General features: G+C 50.8%; 2 protein-coding genes across 2 annotated transcripts in view; one reads left to right on the forward strand and one right to left on the reverse strand.

Moving 5' to 3' along the window:
• The window catches only part of LOC132085543 (zinc finger protein 239-like), a 73,322-nt gene extending 66,353 nt beyond the window's left edge, over positions 1–6,969 (reverse strand). The window contains exons 1-2 of the mRNA XM_059491008.1: positions 6,907–6,969; positions 6,072–6,543 (exon numbers count right to left, since the gene is read on the reverse strand). Of these exons, the coding sequence (XP_059346991.1) occupies positions 6,072–6,543; positions 6,907–6,969 (535 nt within the window). The remainder of the gene's footprint in view (positions 1–6,071; positions 6,544–6,906) is intronic.
• A 4,085-nt stretch (positions 6,970–11,054) lies between these two features.
• On the forward strand, positions 11,055–15,546 carry LOC132085544 (zinc finger protein 572-like). Its single transcript, XM_059491009.1, has 4 exons — positions 11,055–11,437; positions 14,258–14,360; positions 14,604–14,679; positions 14,870–15,546. The coding sequence occupies exons 1-4, from the start codon at positions 11,055–11,057 to the stop codon at positions 15,544–15,546; spliced, it is 1,239 nt and encodes a 412-aa protein (XP_059346992.1).
• Positions 15,547–22,986: the final 7,440 nt, after the last annotated feature.

Below are 22,986 nucleotides of genomic sequence, written 5' to 3' on the forward strand. Positions count from 1 at the left end.
CTTTTTAAGCTCCGGGGGGAGGGGGAGGGAAGGGACAGCTGAGCCACCAACCAGGTGGGAGGGGCAGGGTCTCAGGCAACGATGACACCCAGACAGACCAATGACCTCTGGGCACAGGGGCATCTTTTGAACCTGACCAACCACATGATGGCCTTGCTGGAATGCTAAGACTGACTGACAGCCCCGCAGGGGGCAAGGGGGAAGGGGAAGAGAGATATTGCCACACCTGGGAAGGGGCTGGGAAGTTTAAAACAGGAAATTGCAACACACTGCAACACTCCCCACACATGAAATGTCTTGAGACAAGAAATTCCTCCACTCTGTCACAATAGGGAATACTGGAGGTGAAATCCCAATTCTGGCCATGGGCACCGAGATAAGAAGGACAGTTCTTTTCCTTAGGAATGAAAGCCCCATTTCTCAGTAAATTTCTGGTTTGATTGTTTGGATTCTGTTTGGTTTTGTTGTTGCTTTGTTTCCTTGGTGTGCCTGAAGTGTCCAGTCAGGAGCAGAGTGACTCTTGCCAAGGAACTTTGTGCTGCTGTCCCTTTATATTCAGTCTGGTTATTGCTGCTCCCTTGCTGGGGATTTCTTCAGCGCTCTCAAGGCCTCGTTGGTAACAGGGTGAAGGAGCCCTGGCCCAGGCTCTGGCCCTGGGGGACATGGGGACGCTGCCGGGGGGTCCCTGTCCCCCTGTGCCACCCCCAGGGCCCTGGCCCCCCGTCCCCGTGTCAGGCTCTGGAGTCGATCTCGTGGAACATCCTCTGGGGGAGGCTGCGGGGCCGGGGGCGGGGGGACCCTGGGGGACAGGGGACCCGCTGTGCACGAGCAGGGTTGGACTGCTCTGGGGGAACTGTGAGGGGGGCCGGGGCAGAGTGACCTCCCCAGGGACCTCACACAGGCCCTGTGATGTCACACAGGCCCTGTGATGTCACCGTGCCCCCGTGATGTCACACAGCTCCTGTGATGTCCCAGAGCCCCCGTGATGTCACACTGCCCCTGTGATGTCACACAGATCCCTATGATGTCACACTGCCCCTGTGATGTCACACTGCCCCTGTGATGTCCCAGAGCCAACTCTGAGATGCCACGCTATGATGTGATACAGCTGCTCTGTGATGTCACAGAAGTCTCTGTGATGTCAGAAAGTTACTCTATGATTTCACAATCTCTACTGTGATGTCACAGCCTGTTCTATGATGTTACACAGCCACCCAGTGTTGTCACAGCCCACTCCCTGATGTCACAGAGCCACCTTCTATGATGGCAGGATCTGCTCTATGGCCTCACACCCTACTCTATGATGTCACAGCCAGCTCTGTGATGTAACAACCCCCCTCAGTGATGTCACAAAACCCTCTCTGTGATGTCATACTGACACTCTGTAAGGTCACAGCTCACTGCCAGCTCTATGATGTCATGCAGCCATGCCATGATCTCACAGCCTGTTCTGTGATGTCACAAAGTCCCCTCTATGACGCTGTAGCTGCTCAGTGACTCCACACAACAAATTTTGCGATGTCACAGCCCAATCTGTGACCTCACATAGCCCACTCTGTACTGTCCCACAGCCCCTTGCTGACATCCCAGCTGCTCTGTGGCTCTGTGACACAGCCCCAGAGGTACTGCTGTGACACAGCCCCCTCGGGGACATGCCACAGCCCCTGCCAGTGCTGAGCCCTTGTGAGCTCTGTCTGTGCCCTGCTGGTGTCCCTGAGGGGCCCTGGCAGTGCCCCAGCCCTGCTGGGCTGTGCACAGGAGCTGCTCCTGGCCAGAGCTGTCTCTCTGCAACGCTGCCCTTGCCAGGAGCTGCCTCTGGGCCAGGAGCCCGGCCCAGCTCAGCAGCACAGACACAGCACAGGGACTTTAATGAGCAGCTTTGCTGCTCTTTGCATCAGACTCAGTCCCTCGGAGTGTGCTCAAAAAACCTTCTCAGGGACTCAAAAAGAGGGTGAAACACTGAAGTTTCTCATACTTTAAATAGATCCATCTGAGGGACAGGACTGAGAAAGTGTCCCCAGGTTCCAGGTAGAGCAGAACACTGGTGGCAGTTATGACAGCTGGGGACAAGCGATGGAAAGGTGTTTCTGCTGCTGAGCAAACCTGCGCCTCTGTCCCTGCAGGCTGTCGGCATCCCTGGCTGCCCCACGTGTCTGGGCCCTTCCTTTGCTGACAGCTCTGCCTCCTGCCTGCCTCTGCCTGCCCACACAGAGCCTTGGGCTGCTCCAGGCTGCTTCTGGGGATGTGCTGTACCACAGCCCTGCTCTGACAGGGAAATTCCTTTCTGCTGGTGTTCAGTCTGCACCTCCCAAGCTGCACTTGGTGCTATTAGGTCTTCTTCAGGCTTATTCATACTGTGAAGAAAAGCTCCAGCCTCTCTGAAACCACCCATCCATCCCTCCCAGGCTATTCCCTTTCAGTCCTCAGTCTCTACACCACTGACCACAGAGGCCGCAGACTCTGCCTGCTGGTTTTGTGATGAGGCCTCCAAACCCCATTCTGGGAGATTTTTGAGTCCTCTCCAAGGTCTGTGAAAAGGGAAAAATAGCTTTCGAAGTTATTTTCTCCTAAATCCTACAGTGACAGAAAACGGGTCAGTATCTTTAAACTGAATGGGGACAAATTAACATTTGTTAGAAGGAGGAAATATTTTACAATTAAGAAAGTGGCAGGAAACTGCAACCAATTTTCCAGAGAAGTGGATTCCCCATCCCAGGAATTGTCCAAGAGCAGGAGCTTTGTGCAGCATTGCCCATTGAAACCCTCTCATCTCCAGTGACAGAATTCCTGCATTGTGGGTTCTCTGATATGCTGGGTGCCCTCACAAGGCTTCTGGCCAGAATGTCTGCTGAGGGCAGCCAGGCTGCTGCAGGGGCAGTGACCTCACAGCCATCACCATGGCAGCCCTGTCCCCTGGGCCTGGCTCTCTCCTTTCCTCTGCCCCTGTCTTGGCTCTGCGGGCATGAAGAGTTTTGTCATCAATATCTTGTCCCCAAGGTGCTGGGGCCAGTGGCTTCCCAGTCAGGCTCCTGGGGCAGAAGTGGCTTTTCAGAGCCCAGCCAGGAATGAGCCCTGAGGCAGCAGCTCTGCAGTAGTGGCCACCAGGCCGGGCTGCCAAGGGAGGCTTATGGCCATGGCCTGCAAGCAGCTGCTGCTGCCAAGGTGCCTTTGGTGCCTCAGGCTCTCCCTGGCACAGCTCCCAGCACGGCACTCTGCCCTTGTGCCCGAGCCCTTCCCTGTGCTGGGGCTGGCCTGGGGCTTTTCCTGCAGTGGGACCTGCCCTGCTGATGGCACAGGAAAGGCAGTTCCAGCTGGAGCAGGAGGCTCTGCCTGCAATGGGCTCCAACAACTCCGACAAGGTCCTGTTTGCAAAGCCCCCAGTGGGAAATGAAGGAGGGGTGTCTCACTGTTTTTGGGGTGAATAATGCTGAAACCAGCCTGACTCCTCCATCTCAAAGTTCAACATCCTCAGAGGGAGCTGAAGCTGTGGCAGAGCTGGAAAAATCCCCAGAGAAAGGAACAACCAAGTGACACCACTGAGAGCTTCTGCAGCGCTGCTGAGCTGGCCCAGCCTGGGCACATCTCACTGACAGGGCAGCACCTCAGACGAGAAAAGCCCCATCCCATATTTTAATGGCAGCATCTCCTGACATTTCCCTTCTTGAGGGGTGTGGGGATTCCTCCCAGTGGTGGGGAAACCCTCAAGGTCACTGCTCCAGGCTGAGCCAAAGGGAATTGCCCATGGTCATTGGTCTAGGGGAGTGACATCAATCTCTGCTTAATTACAGGTTTTGCTTAATACAGTTGCTTTGCAATAATTTCCTAGTGCTCTGAATAATATATTTTACGTCTCTTACATCCTGGCATAAATATGTCTGATTAAGGCAAGTTTGTCTAATCATTACCATAATAGAGAATACATATTTATATAAATATATCTGCCCATGACAGGAACCCCTGTGAGTGTCTGAGACATCCTGGGTCTTTGGCAGCCTGGGGACTCCTGGGATGTCACCGTGGAGCCCCCGTGAGTGCCTGTGACAGATCGGTGCCTTTGCAGCCCAAGGTCCCCTGGGATGTCACCATGGAATGGCTGAGACTGCCTCTGACCCCAGGGCTCTTTACCAACCCCAGAAAGCCCTGGGAGGTCTCCATGGAGCCCCTGTCTGTGCCTGTGACAATCCAGCTCTGGAACAGTCTGGAGACTCTTGGAAAGTCCCCCTGGAACCCCTCTGAGGGCCTGTGACAAATCTGATCTTAAGCAGGCAACCATCAGCAGCCCCCTTTTGCTATGGTCAGTTTCCATGGCAACCATCAGCAGCCCCCTGTTGCTATGGTCAGTTTCCATGGCAACCATCAGCAGCCCCCTGTTGCTATGGCCAGTCCCTTGGCAGCTCCATGGATACCCCATGCCAGGGATGGTTGCCATGGACACCAGCTCAGGCCACAGCCCGTTGCCATGGCAACCATTGGCAGCCCCATCCCCAGGCTCATGGGATCCCAGAATCACAGAACTGGCTGAGCTGGGAGGGACCCATCAGGATCCTCCAGTCCAACTGCTGGCCCTGCAAAGGACACCCCAACAATGCCAGCCTGGGCTTGGGCCTGGCAGCTCTGTCCAAACGCTGCTGAAGCTCAGAGAGCCCTGGAGCTGGGACCCTTCCCTGGGGAGCCTGGGCAGGGCCCCAGCAGCTTCTGGGCAAAAACCTTTTCCTGACATCCAACCGGAGCCTGCCCCGACTCAGCTGCAGCCATTCCCTCCACTCCTGTCCCTGGGCACCAGAGGGAAGAGGTTCCCACAGCCCCAGCCAAGGACCACTCCAAAGGCTGTTGGCATGGCCGCCAGGGCTGGGACCAGCTGGGATGCTGGTTTCCATGGGCCGGGGTTCAGGAAAGGGATTCCCCAATTTCCTGACCCCGCTAAAACCGCGCTGCCCTCACTGCCCTCCCGCCTCCCATGGAAAGCACAAAGGCAAAGATCCCAGGCTGGGATAATGTGGGATCTCAGCACCTCAGGACTGAGGTGCAGAGGGACCGAGACCACCCTTGGGGCTCTCGGGAGTCCTGGAATGTTGCCAGAAGTGTCTGGTGGCTAGACTTTGATCCTACACAGGAGACGACACCTGTATGGGGATAGGAGGATTTCACTGGGGTAAATGGTGAAGGGATAAGTTAATTAGAGTGTAAGACACAGGGTTTAGGATTTCTGTACAGGGGGGTCTAAAGAAGTAAGATGGAGGAATTGGGGCGTGTCCTCTTCTTCTTCTTCTTCTTCTTCTTCTTGGCCTCCATCTTCTGTGGTGATGTTGGCACTTTGGGATTGGTTATTACTAAAAGTGCATTGGTTAATAAGGGTAAAAGGTATTGGGGAAAAATGATAAATATTGTATACGTAACTTTGAGTATAAAGATAGGTGACCGCCCCGGGGGCGCTCAGTGTGCTCATGGCTGGCTGCTGTGCAGACCTTTGTCGGGCCAAGAGAAAATCTTTTAGATAAACAATTAATAAACACCGAGACCGAGACAAGATCTGGAGCCTCTTCTCATCCTTTGAAGCGCGGGTTGTCCAAGGCCACCCCGGGCCTTTCCAGGTCACCTAAACAGCTGAGAAACTGACAGGATAAGAACAATTTATTAGGAACAGGAACAAGATAAGGGACAAACAGAACTGAAACAATATTGATAACAGAAGGGATAAATGAAACAGTTTACTGGGAAAACTAAAACACAACTCACTGGGTATTCCTGGCCACAATTTCCCCTGTTTGGAAAGGACACCCTTCTTCTCAGGGAGAGAGAGAGAGAGTGTCCCTTTTCTGCACCTGGAAATTCTCTGAGGTGGGAGTGAATGTAATGACACAGCCATGATAAGACCTTCATGTTTTTCAATGCCACATCATGACACTGGTAGGGGCAGGGAAAGGGACTGGTGTCTTCCCAGCATGGATCATGGGGAACATGGATCAGCAGGGCTCTTCCCAATGTGGGTTCTCCCATGGGGGATGAAGCTGGAGTGGTGGATGAAGCTGTTCCTGCATTTGTGGCATTTGCAGGGATCCCTTACTGGTGGCTCCGTTGGTGTCTGGTCAAGTGAGAGCTGGTGGTGAAGCTCTTCCCACATGTGGCGCACTGGTAGGGCCTCTCCCCAGTGTGGATGCGCCGGTGCTTGATGAGGTCGGACTTGTACTTGAAGCCCTTCCCGCACTCAGGGCAGAGGAAGGGCCTCTCCTCAGTGTGAATCCGCTGGTGCTGGAGGAGATTAGAGCTGCTCTGAAACCTCTTCTGACACTGGGGACACTCGTAGGGCTTCTCCCCAGTGTGGATGCGTTGGTGGGTCACAAGGTTGGATCTGTAGCTGAAGCCCTTCCCACACTCCCCACACTTGTAGGGCCATTCCCCAGTGTGGATCATCTGGTGGCTGATCAGGTGGGAGCTCCGCCTAAAGCTCTTCCCACACTGCAAGCACTTGTGGGGCTTCTCCCCATCATGAAGCTGCTCATGGACCACCAGCTCTGAACTCTGGCTGAAGGTCTGCCCACCTTCCTGGCTCAGGGTGGCTCTTTCTTCTTCAGAGCACCCTGGGCTGGGATTGGAGCCCCTCCTCATGGGGGATGTCTGAGGTTTTTCTTCCCTGTTGGATTCCTGTGCGTTAGAATCACTCAAAGCGGCCTCTTCCACGAGGTTCTGCCATGCAGATTTTTCCTCCCTGGTCTCCATCCTCAGTTCCTTCCCTGGGGAAGGAAGGACAAGGACAGGATGGGATTTGCCTCCATGCCAGAGGGAAGGGGAAGGAGATTCCCCCAGGGCATCCCCGGCAGGATGGCGTTGGCAGCAGGGTTGTCCTGCAGCTGGGGGCTGTGCTGGGCTGGGAGATAGAGCAGGAGAGAGGGGGAAATAGGAACTGACTTCCTCGTCACCTATCTGGGTGTCCCGGGGATCCTTCCTCTTCCTCACAGCCTCCTTCTCCATCCAATCAAGGTTTGGAAATGGGAAATCCTGTTCTGGGAAGAAAACAAAGGGTGCGCACATTGTCTTTTGTACAGGTTTGAAGGCAAACCTGGGGAGGGTCTAAACCAGAATTACAATTTAAAAGAAATGAAGATCAAGGCAATGATACAGAAACACTGCCTTAAACTGACAGAGTCAGGATATAACCTGACACCCTGTTGTTCAGGGTGGTGGCAGCAGTCCCAGTAAATGGTGGCTGCAGTCCTGTTGGAGAGATGAACACAACTCTGACAAAGCAGTGATCCTGTAGAAGGGTCTGGTCTTCCTCTGGATGTCCGGTGGTGGTTATGGAGTTCTTGTCCTCTGGGAATGCAGTAGGCAAACTGCTCCTGGTGTAGCAAAGTGTCAGCTTATATCCAGGTAGGAATGCTTGGATCCTCCCCCTGGGCGGAGCATCCCACAATGGGAGGATGGAATTTTATCAGTTCTGCAGTGACACTCAATGGCCCATTCACAGGAGATATCTCCCCTGGAGGGCATTATCAGGGCTGAGTCATGGAAGAGATAAAGAACACTGCCCCACCTGTTTCTAAGAGTTGCTGAAGTTGGGGATTGAAAACATGCATTTGGTTACATCTTGCATGGCAACTGAAACAGTGGGGTAATCCCTGCTCAGGGGGTGAACACCACCCCCCTTACCCAAACTGGCTCAGGTGTAAAACCCCCACCCTGGGAATGCCACGCATACAGGGGACAATATCACACTTACCCTGCCCCAGGGGAGGGCTCTTTTTCCTGTCATTCCCTTCCTGTCCCCCCTTTTCTATCCCATTTACTGTTCAATAAAATTCATTTTGGGTTCGGTCTCATTATCACCTTAATTTGGGCAGAGGAATCTCTCTAACACTTTTCTTAACCAGACTCACCAGACTGTGAAATTATTTTGGCACAGTGAGTTTAGGCACTGTTCTCTGACCCCAAGTGCCTTTGACAACAGCATGGTTCCCTCCTCTGAGGAGGTTGTGGTTCTCTCTGGAGGAACTCCTTGAAACTGGGCTGCAGCTTCCTCTGAGTGACTTATGGGAGAACTGATGAGGTAAATCGCCTTTGTGGGCCTGGAGTGTAAAGAAAATATTTTGTTGTCCTTCTATTACAGCGACCTGATGAAGGTCTTCAGAGTGAGAGAAGTGGACGAGAATCTTGGTTCATGATCAGAAGGCTGGATTTATTGATATATGATATATAATACATTATAAATATACTAAAAGGAATAAAGAGAAAAGTTGCAGAGGCTTGCTAAGCTAAGAATAGGAAGAAGAGAATGAATAACAAAGTTCTGTGTCCAGCAGAAAGCAAGGACCAACTCTCCTGTGAGTGGTCAGCAAATCCAAACATTCCCAGAAGACCAATCACAGATGCTCCTGTTACATTCCACATCAGCAGATAATTATTGTTTGCATTTTTCTTCTGGGGCCTCAGCTTCCCAGAAAGGACAAATCCTAAAAGAGAGGATTTTATGAAAAAATGTCTGCAACATCCTTCCTTGAAATGTTTTTTAAAATCACAGGAGGAAAGGGAGCAAATGATACCAGCGAGACTGACAAGGTTCATTCACCCCATGGTGAGGAACACAAGGCTGCTAAAAGTCCTACAAGAAGCTCAGCTCAAGTAGCTAAATTCCCAAATAACTCCTGAATTCCCAGGCTTGAGTGCTTTGCGAAATGTGAGAATCATTTTTCTCTTCATCCCTGTCGCCTTTGTGACAGCTACAAAGAGTTTACTTTCCTTTTAATGATATCTGTCTTGGGCTGAATTTACACTTTTATCAGAATGTGCTAGCAGCTGAGCTGGAGCTGTGCAGGAACCAGTAGAACTTGGAATTGCCACAAAATTGCTTGTACTGACAGTTTATTAATGTTCGGGATTTGTTTGCATTTTCATCACATCTGACTTGTGGGAAAATCAAATATTCATCAAAGTGATTTATGCAGAGTCAAGTTTGATTTCTGCCAAATTATTTTGTCCAGTGCCCAGGGGATGCTCAAGGGGTCTCTGTGCCTCTTGCCCTGGGGGATGCTTGGCAGGGGTTTGGGGGGCTTGTCCCTGTCCCTGTCACCCCAGGCCATTCCCCAGGGGGTCTCCATCATTCTCACCCCAGAGAATGCCTGGAGGGTCTCCCTCCCTCTCACCCCTGTGCCAGGGGGTGCTCAGGGCAGTCTCTGTCCCTCTCAGCCCAGGAGATGCTTGGGGGTCTCTGTCCCCTCACCCTGGGGATGCTCAGTGGGTCTCCATCCCTCTGGCCTCAGGCAATGCCTGTGCAGGGCTGGGCACCAGGGGCTCTGTGTCCCTCTCACCACTGAGGGTGCTCGGGGCTAGGGGGGCTCTCTGACCTCACACCTGGGGAGGCCGGGGGGTCTCTGTCCCTCTCAGCCCTGCTGTGACCCCACCCAAACATCATCGGGGTCAGAGGGACAGAGACACCCCCAAACCCCCAGAAGGGCTGAGCCTGGGATTTGGTTTCGGGCTGAGGATTTAGGAAGGGGCTGGAATTGGGGCGGGGCTTGGAGTTGGGGCTGAGATTTGGATTAGCGCTGGGATTGGGGTTAAGGCTAGACATGGGATTAGCTTTAGGGCTGGGGTTGGGATTGGGTCTAGGGCTAGACAAGTCTGGCACTGGGATGAGATTAAATACAGAACTGTAAGTGTGTCTAAACATGGAGTGAGATTGAGACCAGGATCAAGGTCAGGTTTGGGACTGAGCTCACCCAGGGCAGGACAGGGGGGATGTCACTGCAGGATGTCCCTGGCGTTGTCCCAGCCCTCCTCAGGCACCTCCAAACATGGGGAGCAGCTGGGTGCCCCAAGATCCAGGTGCTCCCATACTGCCCCTCAGTACCAGGCAAGCATTCCCTGAGGGCAGCCCTGACTGTGACCACTGGGGCTCTGGGATCGGCCCTCACATCCCTGTGGGAGCAGCTGCAGACAGGATGAGAGATTCCCCCGCCCAGTTTTTCCTGTGGAAGGGTGAAGCCCAGCTGCCCTTTTCTTTTGGTGCCTCCTCCTCTCCTCAGCTGAGGATGTCAAACTCCCCAGGAGCAGGAAAATCCCCATTCCTCTTTCCTTGTGGCTGCAGCCTGGAACATCCACCCAGAATGAGGGACTTTCTGACAGCCCTGCTGAATGACACTGGCAAGATGTTTGTGAGAAGGGGAAGAAATTGTATTGTGATAGTAAATAAAAGGTGCAAAATTATTCCTTTCTGTTCTATTCCTTTTCAGTCAGTTCTGGTCTGTTTTCAGAGTGCCACCTTCTCAGCTGACTGTGTTTGTGCCCTCTTTTCTCTCCTGCCTCTCTTTGTCTGCTCTGTTTCTCTCTCAGTGTCTCCCTTGACCCAGGGATGCTCACACCAAAGACCGTGCCCAGATTTAATTCCCAATTCAGGAGCTACAACAACCATGGGGGAAGTTATGAAGGCTCGCAGTGAAATGCCACTGTAAGATCTTGCTCCACTTGGCTTTTGGCTCCTTCTTGACAGCTTTGCCCTCAAGGGCAGGAACATCTTTTCATAGCTGAGAACTGGAATTCCAGACCCTGGCAGTGTGTGCCGTGGATCCCAGAGGGGCATTCCCGAGACTCTCAGGGTGCTGCTCCTGCCGTGCCTCCCAAGGAGCTTCTCTCCCAAGGGGAGAAGATCCAGCAGCTCTGTGGGCTCCCAGAGCACACAGCAAAGCTGGCTTTGATGGACATTTTCCAGGGACTGGGGTGGGAAGGGACCCTGTCCATGGATTACGACCCCGTGTGGGAGAGACGCCTCTGCCGCACTGAAGGAGCGAATGAGAGCGTGGGACAGCAACCGACGATTATTGAGCGTGGACTGAACGGAACAAGAAATGGGGAGGATAAAGGGAGAGAAAGAAAGCGGGAAGAGGTCTCAAAGAGAGAAAGAAATAGGAAAGAGGTCTCAGAGAACAGAAAGAAACAGGAAAAGGCTCCCGCCCGGACTCCGCAGCTCCCAGGAACACCCGCAGGGAGTAGTGCCTTTTACAATTCCAGCCAATCAGAGGACGCGGTAAACAATTTCCAGCCAACCAGAGCCTTTCTCGCGGATGACTCACCGGTTGCCAGGCTGGCCCGCAGAGCCCGGCGGCCCCGGAGCGGAATTTGGGGCTCGGGCCGGGGGGACGGATCCGCCCCGGGGGGGTCCCCGAGCCCCTGCCCAGCCCTGGGGCCGATCGGGGGCTCCCCCACCCAGCAGCCGGGGCTGCGGGGCCGCGGGGCAGAGCGGTGGGACAGGGGGGTCCGGGCTGGGAGCGGAGGAAATGCGGGAGGAAGAGGAGGGAGAGGAGGAGCAGGAGCAGGAGCGGGAGAATCGCGGCGCTCGCAGCGCCCGCACGCCGAGCCGGCAGCACCCCCTGCCCCGGGAGCATCGCCCCCAGCCCCGAGCCGCAGGGGAGGGCGGAGGCCGAGCTCGCCCCGGCTCCAGCCAGGGGTCTCCGGGAGGGTTTTTTGGAGAGTGTTCGGAGCCGGCAGATCCCGGACTCGAGCCCCGGGTATCTCCGGGCTTCCTGAGAGGAGCTTTTTCGGGGGGAGAGGAGCCGCGATCGCCCCTCGGAAGGGTCCCGGGGGTCCACGTGGGGATGGCCCGGTACCGACGGGGCGGGACATTGGTTTTGGGGATCCCCGTGAGAGCCGGGGCTGTGGAACGGGGGACCCCCGGGGCGGGGAGAGGGGAAGGGGCGATACCGGAGCTGGGGGACCCCCGGCAGCCCGGAGATGAGGCGGGGACGGGACCCCTGACCCTGACAGGGGTGTCCTGGGGTGACTTCGTGATGCTCGTACCCCCATCGGTCTGTTTAGCCCAGAAATGAGTTCTGCACCTTTAAGGCTGGTTCTGAGAGCAAAGGGGAGGAGGAAGAAGCTGCAGTTTGTTTTCATACACTGCATTCCTCTACATTCCAGCTGCTGGATGGACAGAGAGCAGGACAGAGCTGTCCTTTGCTTTTAGTTCGTTTGTAGCTTGCTGAGGCAGAGAAGTTCCCTGGACTGTGGTTTTTCTTTTTCTTTGGAGCTGTTTAAATCTGCTCTGCACTGAACAGCCAGAACACCTCCAGCAGCTCGCACCTGTGGCCCACCTGGCTGAGCCTGGGCCACAGCATTTCCAGTGCTGGAGGGACTGAAAAGAGACTGATAAGAGACTGATAAGACACTGATAAGACGCTGAGTGTGGGGAGCTACAACCCAAGGAGGAACTTCCGGAGTTTGTCATCTATTTTGGAGCAGCAAGAGGTTTTATTGCTTAATATTGTTCAATTTTTGTGCTGGTAAATGCTTTGCATGTAAAGTAACTTTTTTTTCCACTTTCCTCTAAGGAAATATTTTCCCAAACTGGCTGAGGGTGGGGCTGCTGAATCAGCATTGTAGAGGAAACACCTTTTGGAGGGTTTCGACCTAATTTGGGCTAATCCAGGACAGGGTGGTAGAAAGAAGGGGGAACCCCAAGTGGCTGGATTGAGGGGAGGCTGGAGAGGGGGACCTTGGGACCCCAGAACCTCCCAGAAACCAAAAGCAGGACCCTGGAGAGGGGGGATCCCTAGGACCCATGAGATCCCCACCAGCCTTGAGATGGGGGACCAACCATAACCCAAGAGGGATGAGACTGGAAATGGGAAACTCCTGGTGGTTTTTTTTTAATTACTCTTGATTTTGGGACATCAGGTGACTTCTAGAAATGGACGTGGGTGGGAGGAATGCCCAACCCAAGGCATTCACACCTTGTTTTTCCCCAAACCAGGATTTTCCCCAAACCTTCCCACCGTAACATCCCCTCTGTCCCACTCTGGGTGAGCTCAATCCCAAACCTGGCAGTGATCCTGGTATCAATCTCACTCCATGTTTAGACACAGTCAGTTCTGTATTTATTCTCATCCCAGTTTCAGACTCGTCTATTCCAAGACCCAATCCCAACCCCAGCCCGATAGTTAATCCCATGTCTAGCCTTAACCCCAATCCCAGCGCTAATCCAAATCTCAGCCCCAACTCCAAGCCCAGCCCCAATTCCAGCCCCTTCCTAAATCCTCAGCCCGAAACCAAATCCCAGGCTCAGCCCTTCTGGGGGTTTGGGGGTGTCTCTGTCCCTCTGACCCCGATGATGTTTGGGTGGGGTCACAGCAGGGCTGAGAGGGACAGAGACCCCCCCGGCCTCCCCAGGTGTGAGAAGGTCGGAGAGCTCCTCCAGCCCTGAGCACCCTCAGTGGTGAGAGGGACACAGAGTCCCTGGTCCCCAGCCCTGCACAGGCATTGCCTGAGGCCAGAGGGATGGAGACCCCCCGAGCATCCCCAGGGTGAGGGGACAGAGACCCCCAAGCATCTCCTGGGCTGAGAGGGACAGAGACTGCCCTGAGTACCCCCTGGCACAGGGGTGAGAGGGAGGGAGAACCCCCCAGGCATTCCCTGGGGTGAGAATGATGGAGACCCCCTGGGGAATGGCCTGGGGTGACAGGGACAGGGAAAAGCCCCCCCAAGCATCTCCCAGGGCAAGAGGAACAGAGGCTTCACAAGCATACTCTGGGCACCAGAAGAAGTAATGTTTTTCCTTGTCCGAAATCAAAATTGACCCTAGATAAAATGCCTTGAATTTACTCTTCCAACAAGTCACTTGTGATGAAAAGGCAAATAAATCCCAAAATTTTATAAACTTACAATAGAAGCTATTTTGTGGCAAATCCAAATTCCTTTGGTCCTGCACAACTCCAGCTCAGCTGCTGGCACATTCTAAAAAAAGAAAAGTGGAAAATAGGCCCAATACGGATTATGAAAAGAAAGGGGAAGCTATGTGTAGCTGTCACAAAGGTGACAGGGACAAAGAGAAAAATTATTCTACCATTTGGCAAAGTCCCCCAGCCTGTGAAACAGACTTCCCCTGGAGGGGGCCAAGTGTGACACTGTCCCCTGTGTGTGTGGCCTTTTCAGGGTGGGGGTTTTACAGCTGAGCCAGTTTGGGTAAGGGGGGTGGTGTTCACCCCCTGAGCAGGGATTACCCCACTGTTTCAGTTGCCATGCAAGATGTAACCAAATGCATGTTTTCAATCCCCAACTTCAGCAACTCTTAGAAACAGGTGGGGCAGTGTTCTTTATCTCTTCCATGACTCAGCCCTGATAATGCCCTCCAGGGGAGATATCTCCTGTGAATGGGCCATTGAGTGTCACTGCAGAACTGATAAAATTCCATCCTCCCATTGTGGGATGCTCCGCCCAGGGGGAGGATCCAAGCATTCCTACCTGGATATAAGCTGACACTTTGCTACACCAGGAGCAGTTTGCCTACTGAATTCCCAGAGGACAAGAACTCCCTAGCCACCACTGGACATCCAGAGGAAGACCAGACCCTTCTACAGGATCACTGCTTCGACAGAGTTGTGTTCATCTCTCCAACAGGACTGCAGCCACCATTTACTGGGACTGCTGCCACCACCCTGAACAACAGGGTGTCAGGTTATATCTTGACTCTGTCAGTTTAAGGCAGTGTTTCTGTATCATTGCCTTGATCCTTATTTTGTTACTGAATTGGAATTCTGTCTTAGACTCTTCCCCAGGTTTGTTTTTAAATCAGTACAAAGCTCATTGTGCTCAACCCTTGTTTTCCTTCCTTGTTTTAGGAATATCCCATTCCTAAAACTTGGCCAGATGGCAGAAGACACCTCAAGGAAGATGAGAATGCCTCAGGACACCCAGGCAGGTGTGAAGGAAGTCAGTGCCCCTTTCCCCCTCTCTCCTGCTACATCTCCCAGCCCAGAAAATCCCCTCGCTGCAGGACAACCCCGCTGCCAACGCCATCCTGCCGGGGATGCACTGGGGGGATCTCCTTCCCCTTCCGTCTTGCACGGAGGGAAATCCCATCCTGTGCTTGTCCTTCCTCTACCAGAGAAGGAACTGAGGATCAAGATCAGGGACAACAAATCCCCACAGCACAACCTCATGGAAGAGGCCAGTTTGAGTGGCTCCATGGGAAAAGAATCCAATGGGGAGGAAAAGCCCTGGAGATCCCCCATGAGGAGGAGGGGCTCCAAACCCAACCCAGGGTTCTCTGAGGAGGAAAGAGCCACACTGAGCCAGGAAGGTGAACAGAGCTTCAGCCAGAACTCGGAGCTGGTAGTCCATGGGCAGCTTCATGATGGGCAGAAGCCCCACAAGTGCTTGGAGTGTGGGAAGAGCTTTAGGCAGAGCAGCACCCTGATCAGCCAGAGGATCCACTCTGGGGAATGGCCCTATGAGTGTGGGGAATGTGTGAAGGGCTTCAGCTCCAGCTCTGCCCTTGTCATACACCAATGCATCTACACGGGGGAGAGGTCCTACGAGTGTCCTCAGTGTCAGAAGAGGTTTCAGAGCAGCTCCAGTCTTGTCTGGCATAAGCGGATTCACACGGATGAGAGGCCCTTGCGCTGCCCTGAGTGCGGGAAGGGCTTCAAGCACAACTCCCACCTCATCAGGCACCAGCGCATCCCCACTGGGGAGAGGGAGAGGCCCTATGAGTGTCCCCAGAGTGGGAAAAGCTTCACCCAGATCTCTGTCTTAACCAGACACCAATGGATGCACCTGTAAGGGAAGCTCTGCCAATGCCCCAGTGCAGGAGGACTTTTGTGCACTGCCCTAACTTCATCCATAGTTGGAGGATCCATGTTGGGAAGAGCCCTGGTGATCCATTTTTCCTTCTGATCCATGCTAGGAAGACACCTGTCCCTTTCCCTGCCCCTACCAGTGGCATGGAAAAACATGAGGGTCTTGCCATGGCTGTGTCATTACATTCACTCCCACCTCAGAGAATTTCCAGGTGCAGGAAAGGGACACTCTCTCCCTCTCACTCTGTCCCTGAGGAGAAGGGTGTGCTTTCCAGGCAGGAGGAAATACGTGGCAAGGCAGACCCAGTAAGTTGTGTTTTAGTTTTCCCTGTAAACAGTTTTATTTATACACTCTGTTATCAATATTGTTTCTGTTCCATTCGTTCCTTATCTCATTGTTGTTCCCAATAAATTTTTCTTATCCCAGCCTGGGATCTTTGCCTTTTGCGCTTACCAGGTCAGGCGGGAGGGCAGCGAGGACAGCGCAGTTTTAGCAAGAGCAGAAAATTGGGGAATCCCATTCCTGAACTCCGGCCCGTGAAAACCAGCATCCCAGCTGGTCCCAGCCCTGGTGGCCATGGCAGCAGCCTTGGGAGTGGGTCCCTGGCTGGGGCTGTGGGAACCTCTTCCCTCTGGTGCCCAGGGACAGGAGTGGAGGGAACAGCTGCAGCTGAGTTGGGGCAGGCTCAGGTTGGATGTCAGGAAAAGGTTTTTGCCCAGAGGCTGCTGGGGCCCTGCCCAGGCTCCCCTGGGAAGGGTCCCAGCTCCAGGGCTCTCGGAGCTGCAGCAGCGTTTGGACAGCACTGCCAGGCCCAGGCTGGCATTGTTGGGGTGTCCTGTGCAGGGCCAGCAGTTGGACTGGAGGATCCTGATGGGTCCCTCCCAGCTCAGCCAATTCTGTGGTTCTGGGATCCCATGAGCCTGGGGATGGGGCTGCCAATGGTTGCCATGGCAATGGGTTCTGGCTGCAGGCCTGAGCTGGTGTCCATGGCAACCAGCCCTGGCATGGGGTCTCCATGGAGCTGCCGAGGGACTGGCCATAGCAACAGGGGGCTGGTGATGGTTGCCATGGAAACTGACCATAGCAACAGGGGGCTGGTGATGGTTGCCTGCTAAGGATCAGGTTTGTCACAGGCCCTCAGAGGGGTTCCATGGGGACTTTCCAGGAATCTCCAGGCTCTTCCAGAGCTGGAATGTCACAGGCCGAGAGAGGGGCTCCATGGAGACCTCCCAGGGCTTTCTGGGGATGGTAAAGAGCCGTGTGGTCAGAGGCAGTCACAGCAATTCCATGGTGACATCCCAGGGTACCTTGGGCTGCAAAGGCACCGGTCTGTCACAGGCACTCATGGGGGCTCCACGGTGACATCCCAGGAGTCCCCAGGCTGCCAAAGAGCCAGGATGTCTCAGACACTCACAGGAGTTCCTGTCATGGGCACAGTGGGAGCTTCAGGCAAAAGCTTTATTTCTTTTTTGGAGAAACTCTTGCCGAGACGTGAGGTGGAAAAATGACACTCAACAGCCACCATGATGCCTCAAACTTGTGCAGGGCCCCTAGACTTCTAAAATTCCTTCTAAGAGAGGAGTCTGGGAGTGGCTGGATCCAAGCCCACCCCCAGTCTTTCTCAAAGGTGTAAAAGATTGGACATTGGAATTGGACTTTAATGCTATTTGTCGCACAGGATTAATCATAGAATACCAGATAAATTTACATAAATACTGCTCTGATTTTTTCTGATCATGATTAGACAGAATGGTTTATTTACACCACAGAGTAAATGAAGAAAATGAGTTATTGATGCAGTCTTAGGTGGTGTGGACAAAACCTTCCTTGAGAGTGTCTTGTGCCAATGGGTAGGAACCATGAGAGCACCAGCACACAGACACACTGTAGAAGTCCATCCGAAAATCCTTCATTTTTTGCCTCACGATCGTCATGAGAAAAGACTGCCGAAGGGTTAAAACTGCTGATCCAGTTGGGAAAGAAAGTCTCCTGCTTATCCAGTGTGTTCACAAGTGATGTTTGCAGAACATGCCATGCTGTACTCAAAGGGCGCATGCTGCCCTTTTCTGGACAATTGAACTGGACTTTCTTCCAAACTCCTGACCTGGCTAGACTGAGCTCTGGAGTGGCTCCCCCCCCGCTCCATGAGAAGACCCCTCTTGCCTGTCTTCAACCACTGTGATGGACCAATAGAGATGCGAATCCCCTCATCAAGGAACCAAGAACCCCTCTGGCACCCTCATGGCACCCCCGTGGCACCCCCCTGGCAACCTCCTTCCAGAGACTGGGACTGTACTCCCTCCCAACTCAGGGAGGGGGAAAAACCTAACGTACCTGTGAGCATTCGGCCATGAAAACAATGGAACTGTTTCACCCCTCCTCCTGTTCCTATTCTTCTCCCCTCCATGGAAACCTAATTTCAGCCACCCTTCCCCCAACCAAGAACAGTATATATATTGGGGTTCGGTTCGACTGCCCTCTGAGTACTCCCCAAGATGTGTACCAGCGAGTTTCGGCGACGGGACCCCGAAGACATCATGTTTTGGTAGCCATACCCCATTCCCTGACCTTCTTTCCTCCCTTTTTCCGTTGTCCTACCCTTCTCTTCCCCGGATCCCTTAACCAAACACATATTTAGCTGTGGTTATAATCAATAAAATTGCACCTTGTTGATTTGTTACTGCAAAACCCCTGTGCCTTTTGTTGGTTATTTTTGCACCCAAAAATCATTCGTCAGCCGTTCATTTCAGGCGGACCTTCACATAATTGGCATCACAGACAGGATTTCCAGTAGCCAGTGAGATTTTGCAGGTTTTGTGTAGTTTGTAACCTCTCGCAGACTGCACACACCAAAGCCAAATCTCACCCTCGATTGAGCACACAGGCTCCGGAATTGATACAAAAGATTTTTTGGTGCAAAAGCAGGGGAAATTGTTACTGTCACTTCTGTTACTGATCTTACTGGCACGGACACTGACACTGATACTTATCCTGATATTGATGCTGTTACTGATATTGATATTGATATTGATATTGATATTGATACTGATATTGATATTGATATTGATACTGTTGTTGTTATTGTTGTATTTGAGTTGAATCCGAACCTGTTACTGTTGTAATTGAGCTGAATCTGAACCCGTTACTGTTGTTACTGCTGTATTTGTGTACCTGGACTGTCTAAAAGGGAAGGGACAGACCTGAGGAAATTAAGCTGTACCTTTTAGACAGATATTGTCCGTTCACCTACACAGGGGAGTGAGGGGCAGCCCAGTGAAGGCTGAGTGGCTTTCCCCCTGTTCTAGGTTCTGGTCCCCTCACAAAGAAAACATTTGTGTGTGTGTGTGTTCATGTGACTGCGTATCTGTACTGTCTGGGAAGGAAGAGACAAATTGGAAGCAACCTCACAGAGCCTCCCAGACTGATTCTGTCTCTTCAACTACCCAGGGAAGCAAGGGGACAGTGAAAAGGCTGTGTTATTTGTGTAACTTAAGTTAACTCCCTGGTGTAGCTTTGGTCCCCTCACAAAATGACTAGAAACTTCAGTGCAAAAGGGAAAGCTGAATTTTATGCTCTGCTTGCTAAATACAATGCCACACCTTCTCCAGGGGGAGAAGAATGGGCAAACTGCAATTGGTTTAACTTAGAAAATGTTATTGATAGCATATCTTCTTTGCAACATGAAACAAAATTTAAACTGGGCACAAATAAAACCATCTTCTGCTCAGTCTTGGGTGCCTGTCTCACAGCAGCTATAGAAACTCGCTTTAAGTGAAAAAGTGAGGAAAATGCTATCATAGACTCCCTCCAAAACCTAGTTGAAGTTTTGCAAAAACAATTGGATGAAGAAAGAAATGTAAATATCTTGTTACGGACTGCCCTGAGAGAGGGACATGTTAAAAATTCACAGAACTCTGATTCCTCAAAAGAAACAGAGGAGAAAGAAACTCCTCACACTAGTCAGAATTGTTCTCAAACAGAATTAACCCTGATGAAAAATTGCGGGAAACACTGCTGTAACAACATAAAACCTCTAATTGAAACAGAATGCAACTATATCAATAATGAAGATCTTAACCCACACAAAACCACTAAAGAAATCCCGTACACTGCTACTGAATTAACAAAACTTACAAAGCAGTACGGGCTTCTCCCCCAGAAATCTGAAACAGAACACATTTGTCAAGTGTCTCTCACTGGGGGAGATCATATTCTTTTGTCAGAACAAGAAGCCGGTGGGTGCTGGGGACATGGGGCATTCCTAACAACAGCAGACAGACACATGCCATGGTCCCTAAATCAGCACACAGCTCATTGGGCTGAGGGGCTTAACCCCTTGGGAAAAAGAGACCCTTTGGTCGGTACCCCCGACCAACTCCTGGAAAACATTCACAAATCCGGCTGCCTGCAATTGATTCATGAAAAGAAATTAATTCCTGGTTTTGAATCTCCAATCCAATCACCTGTAAAGCCTGAAATTATGACCTCTTTAACTCAAAGGCTTCCGGGAACACTTAAACCTACAGCAATTCTCCTTCAGAAAACCATAGTAGCTCTGTCTCCTATAGAAAGACCAGATAAATTTCTTAGTAACCAGAATGACCCTTTTGTTCTCCTTTATGACTTGCTGAGAAAAAGAATAAAATGGGATTGGACTTCTTCTCAGAAGGAAACATTGCAATTGCTGATTCTTGAAGTGACAGCTCACCAAGCACTGGACCCTATCCATCCTACAGACCCCTTTCAGGTGGAGTGGGGATTTGCCTCCTCACAACTTTCAGTACACATTTGGCAGCAGGGTCCTGAGGGTCTGAAAAAGCCTGTTGGTTTTTATTCCTGTGGTTTCAAAGATGCTGAGAAAAGGTACACTGCCTTGGAAGGGGAAGTGTTTGTGGTTGGCTTGGCTCCCAGGGAGATGGAGGAGAACTGGGCAATCCAAGAAACTGGGAGCTTGGGCAGCAGCCAAAATAAACCTGCCTCTGTGACTAAAGCAACCCCTCCTCTCTCCCCCGCTTCTGCTAACAGAGAGGAACAGGACAATGCCCAGGTTGGGGAACTGTTAACTGTTTGGAGTATTTTCCAAAGTGAGGGACAGAATTACTTTCTTGTCTGTATTAACACCAAGTCCTATGCTATGTTTATATTTGGGTTGCTCCAGGCTGATGCTTTTAAAAGAACTACAGGAGATAATACTGTTAAAGCAATGCAGGGATGGTTTGGGATTTTCCTAAACCCACAGGAAATTCAATCTGGTAATGTTTCTCACTTTACTGTCAAAAGTGTGCAGGATTGGGCAGAAGGTGAAAAGATTAAATGGACTTCTCATACCTCTTACTATAGATGGGGGGTAAATGAGTGCTCCAAAATCACTGGTTTTTGCCCAACAGCTCCAATCACAATTCCTTCACTACAGGAACCAGATGATTTCAAGAACCCAGCACATTACCCTGGACAACCTGTTTTTGGTGGACTCCCTGCTGCTGTAGGGGAAGTACCACTGCTGTTCAAAACCTCTCTGACAATTCCATTATTCTAACTTTTTCTGCCTATTAGTGGCAGAATCTGTTGTGTTTGCTTTTTCAGAACTCCAAGGGACATGAAGACCTGATAAACTATGATAACACTAATGATGGACAACAGAAATAATGTTTTCCCTTCCTTTATGGTAACACCAGGTGATGATATTACACATAACATGTAAATTAATTGAACTTGAATAAATTGGCTGTCACAATTAGAGATTTGATCAAAGTACAGCAACCACTGCAGTCATTCTTATTGGCTTTTGTGAACACACCAGTGGCTGCTATCAAACATATTAAATGATCAGAAATTGATAATTGATGCACTTTGTGCTACACAAAACAATGTTTCTTTGGCTCTCAGCTGTATCCAGGCACAATTATGGATGCAGTCAGTTGCTGCCTCAATTATTAAGAGAAGATGAAGAAGGCACTTTTCCTACTGAAATTCGGAAAATAATTTGGGACAGTGCCACTGACTCTGAAAGAGAATTCCAATCCTGGTGGAACCTAGTGAATTTTGACCTGTGATCCCATTTTAAATACAGCCACAGTTTTTGTGTTAACCATACGCAATGCCTCAGTACATTTGATTTTCCTTGTTATAGCATTAGAATTGAATTACGATGGAGCCATTCTCTATTTTTTCTGAACACAGAGAATGGGCCTGTCAAATTGGTAAGAAATGGTAAACTATTAATTTGGAATCTTGTGTTGCCCAAGAACAACAAGGGCTCATTTGTGAAAGCAATGCAATCATAGCTCAAGACATTTGTTAAGACAGAGAGCAAAATATCTGTCATTTTGAGATTTGTCCTAGTGAGGCTTTTGAAACAGTTCTTATATACATAGGTGATAGATGTGAATGCTTTAGAACTATTTGTGATTTTGTGCTCATATAAAATGTTATAGTAGATACTAAAAATCATTTAAATTTCTGTGCTTGTAACTTTACTAAGATAGTAGGATGCGATTTCTCTTATGAAGCTCCAGTTACTTCTCACCACCTACTGCAATCCAACTACACACTGATCCAGAAGCTGATGCCCACTCCTATCGGAATGAACCTCACCCTCGTGAGACAACTATTGCTCCATCAAGACCTGGTTGACATCCTCGAGAAAATCAAGGAGAAGACCCTGGTGACTGTTCATCACAACGTGAGACAAATACACCGGGTTATGGAGAGGGTAAAGCAGGATGCTGAGCATAGGTGGTGGGATACTCTCTTTGGGTGGTCACCTACTGCCACAGGTGTTCTGAACAGTGTGTGCCATCCAATTGTTGTTCTTTTGATCCTAGTTATGCTTGGCTTTATCGTGTCAGCAGCCCTATTCATTTTGAATTGGAGAATGATGAAAAAGCTTAAGAGACTGTCAACTGTAGTCAATGCACACCGCTTAGCTGGTGTACTCGATACAATAGATGTCCCCAAAACACTTTATACGAAACAGTTATGAATCAAGCATATGTGCTTTAGAACAACTTCTTAAATATAGTATGATTTACAGAAAGTTACTTTAATTTTTAGAAAATAATTTTAAAAGACGATGATTATATTATGATTTGTTTGTTGTTTTGATTATTTGTGATTTGTTGTAATCATTTTGAAATTGTTAAACAAATGATATTGCTTTGATTAATATTTTTTTGAAATTGTTAAAATTAATCATAATTTTTTTTTAAATTGTTATAACAGATAACCACATGGGAAATTGTTATGATGATCAATATTAATTATGTTTAAGTTTGTCGGTTCCCTTTTTCCCTCTTTCTTTTCCTTCTCTTCCCCTTTTATCCCCTCTTTCCTGTCATCCCTACTTTTCCGGGGTTATGCTACCGACGTGCAACGAGTCTCGAAGACACTCTAGAGTTCTGCTGATGAAGATTCCTCAAGACA

Source organism: Ammospiza nelsoni, chromosome 31, assembly GCF_027579445.1.
Source record: "Ammospiza nelsoni isolate bAmmNel1 chromosome 31, bAmmNel1.pri, whole genome shotgun sequence".
Taxonomy (NCBI): domain Eukaryota; kingdom Metazoa; phylum Chordata; class Aves; order Passeriformes; family Passerellidae; genus Ammospiza; species Ammospiza nelsoni.

What these genes read in the sequence shown, in the direction of transcription:
- LOC132085544 (XM_059491009.1), top strand. Translation starts at nt 11,055, where the DNA reads ATGACTCACCGGTTGCCAGGCTGGCCCGCAGAGCCCGGCGGCCCCGGA. An exon ending in CGCCCCGGCTCCAGCCAGGG is followed by an intron (nt 11,438 to 14,257) that starts GTCTCCGGGAGG and finishes TTGCTACACCAG; the next exon opens with GAGCAGTTTGCCTACTGAAT. An exon ending in GAATGCCTCAGGACACCCAG is followed by an intron (nt 14,680 to 14,869) that starts GCAGGTGTGAAG and finishes TTCCTCTACCAG; the next exon opens with AGAAGGAACTGAGGATCAAG.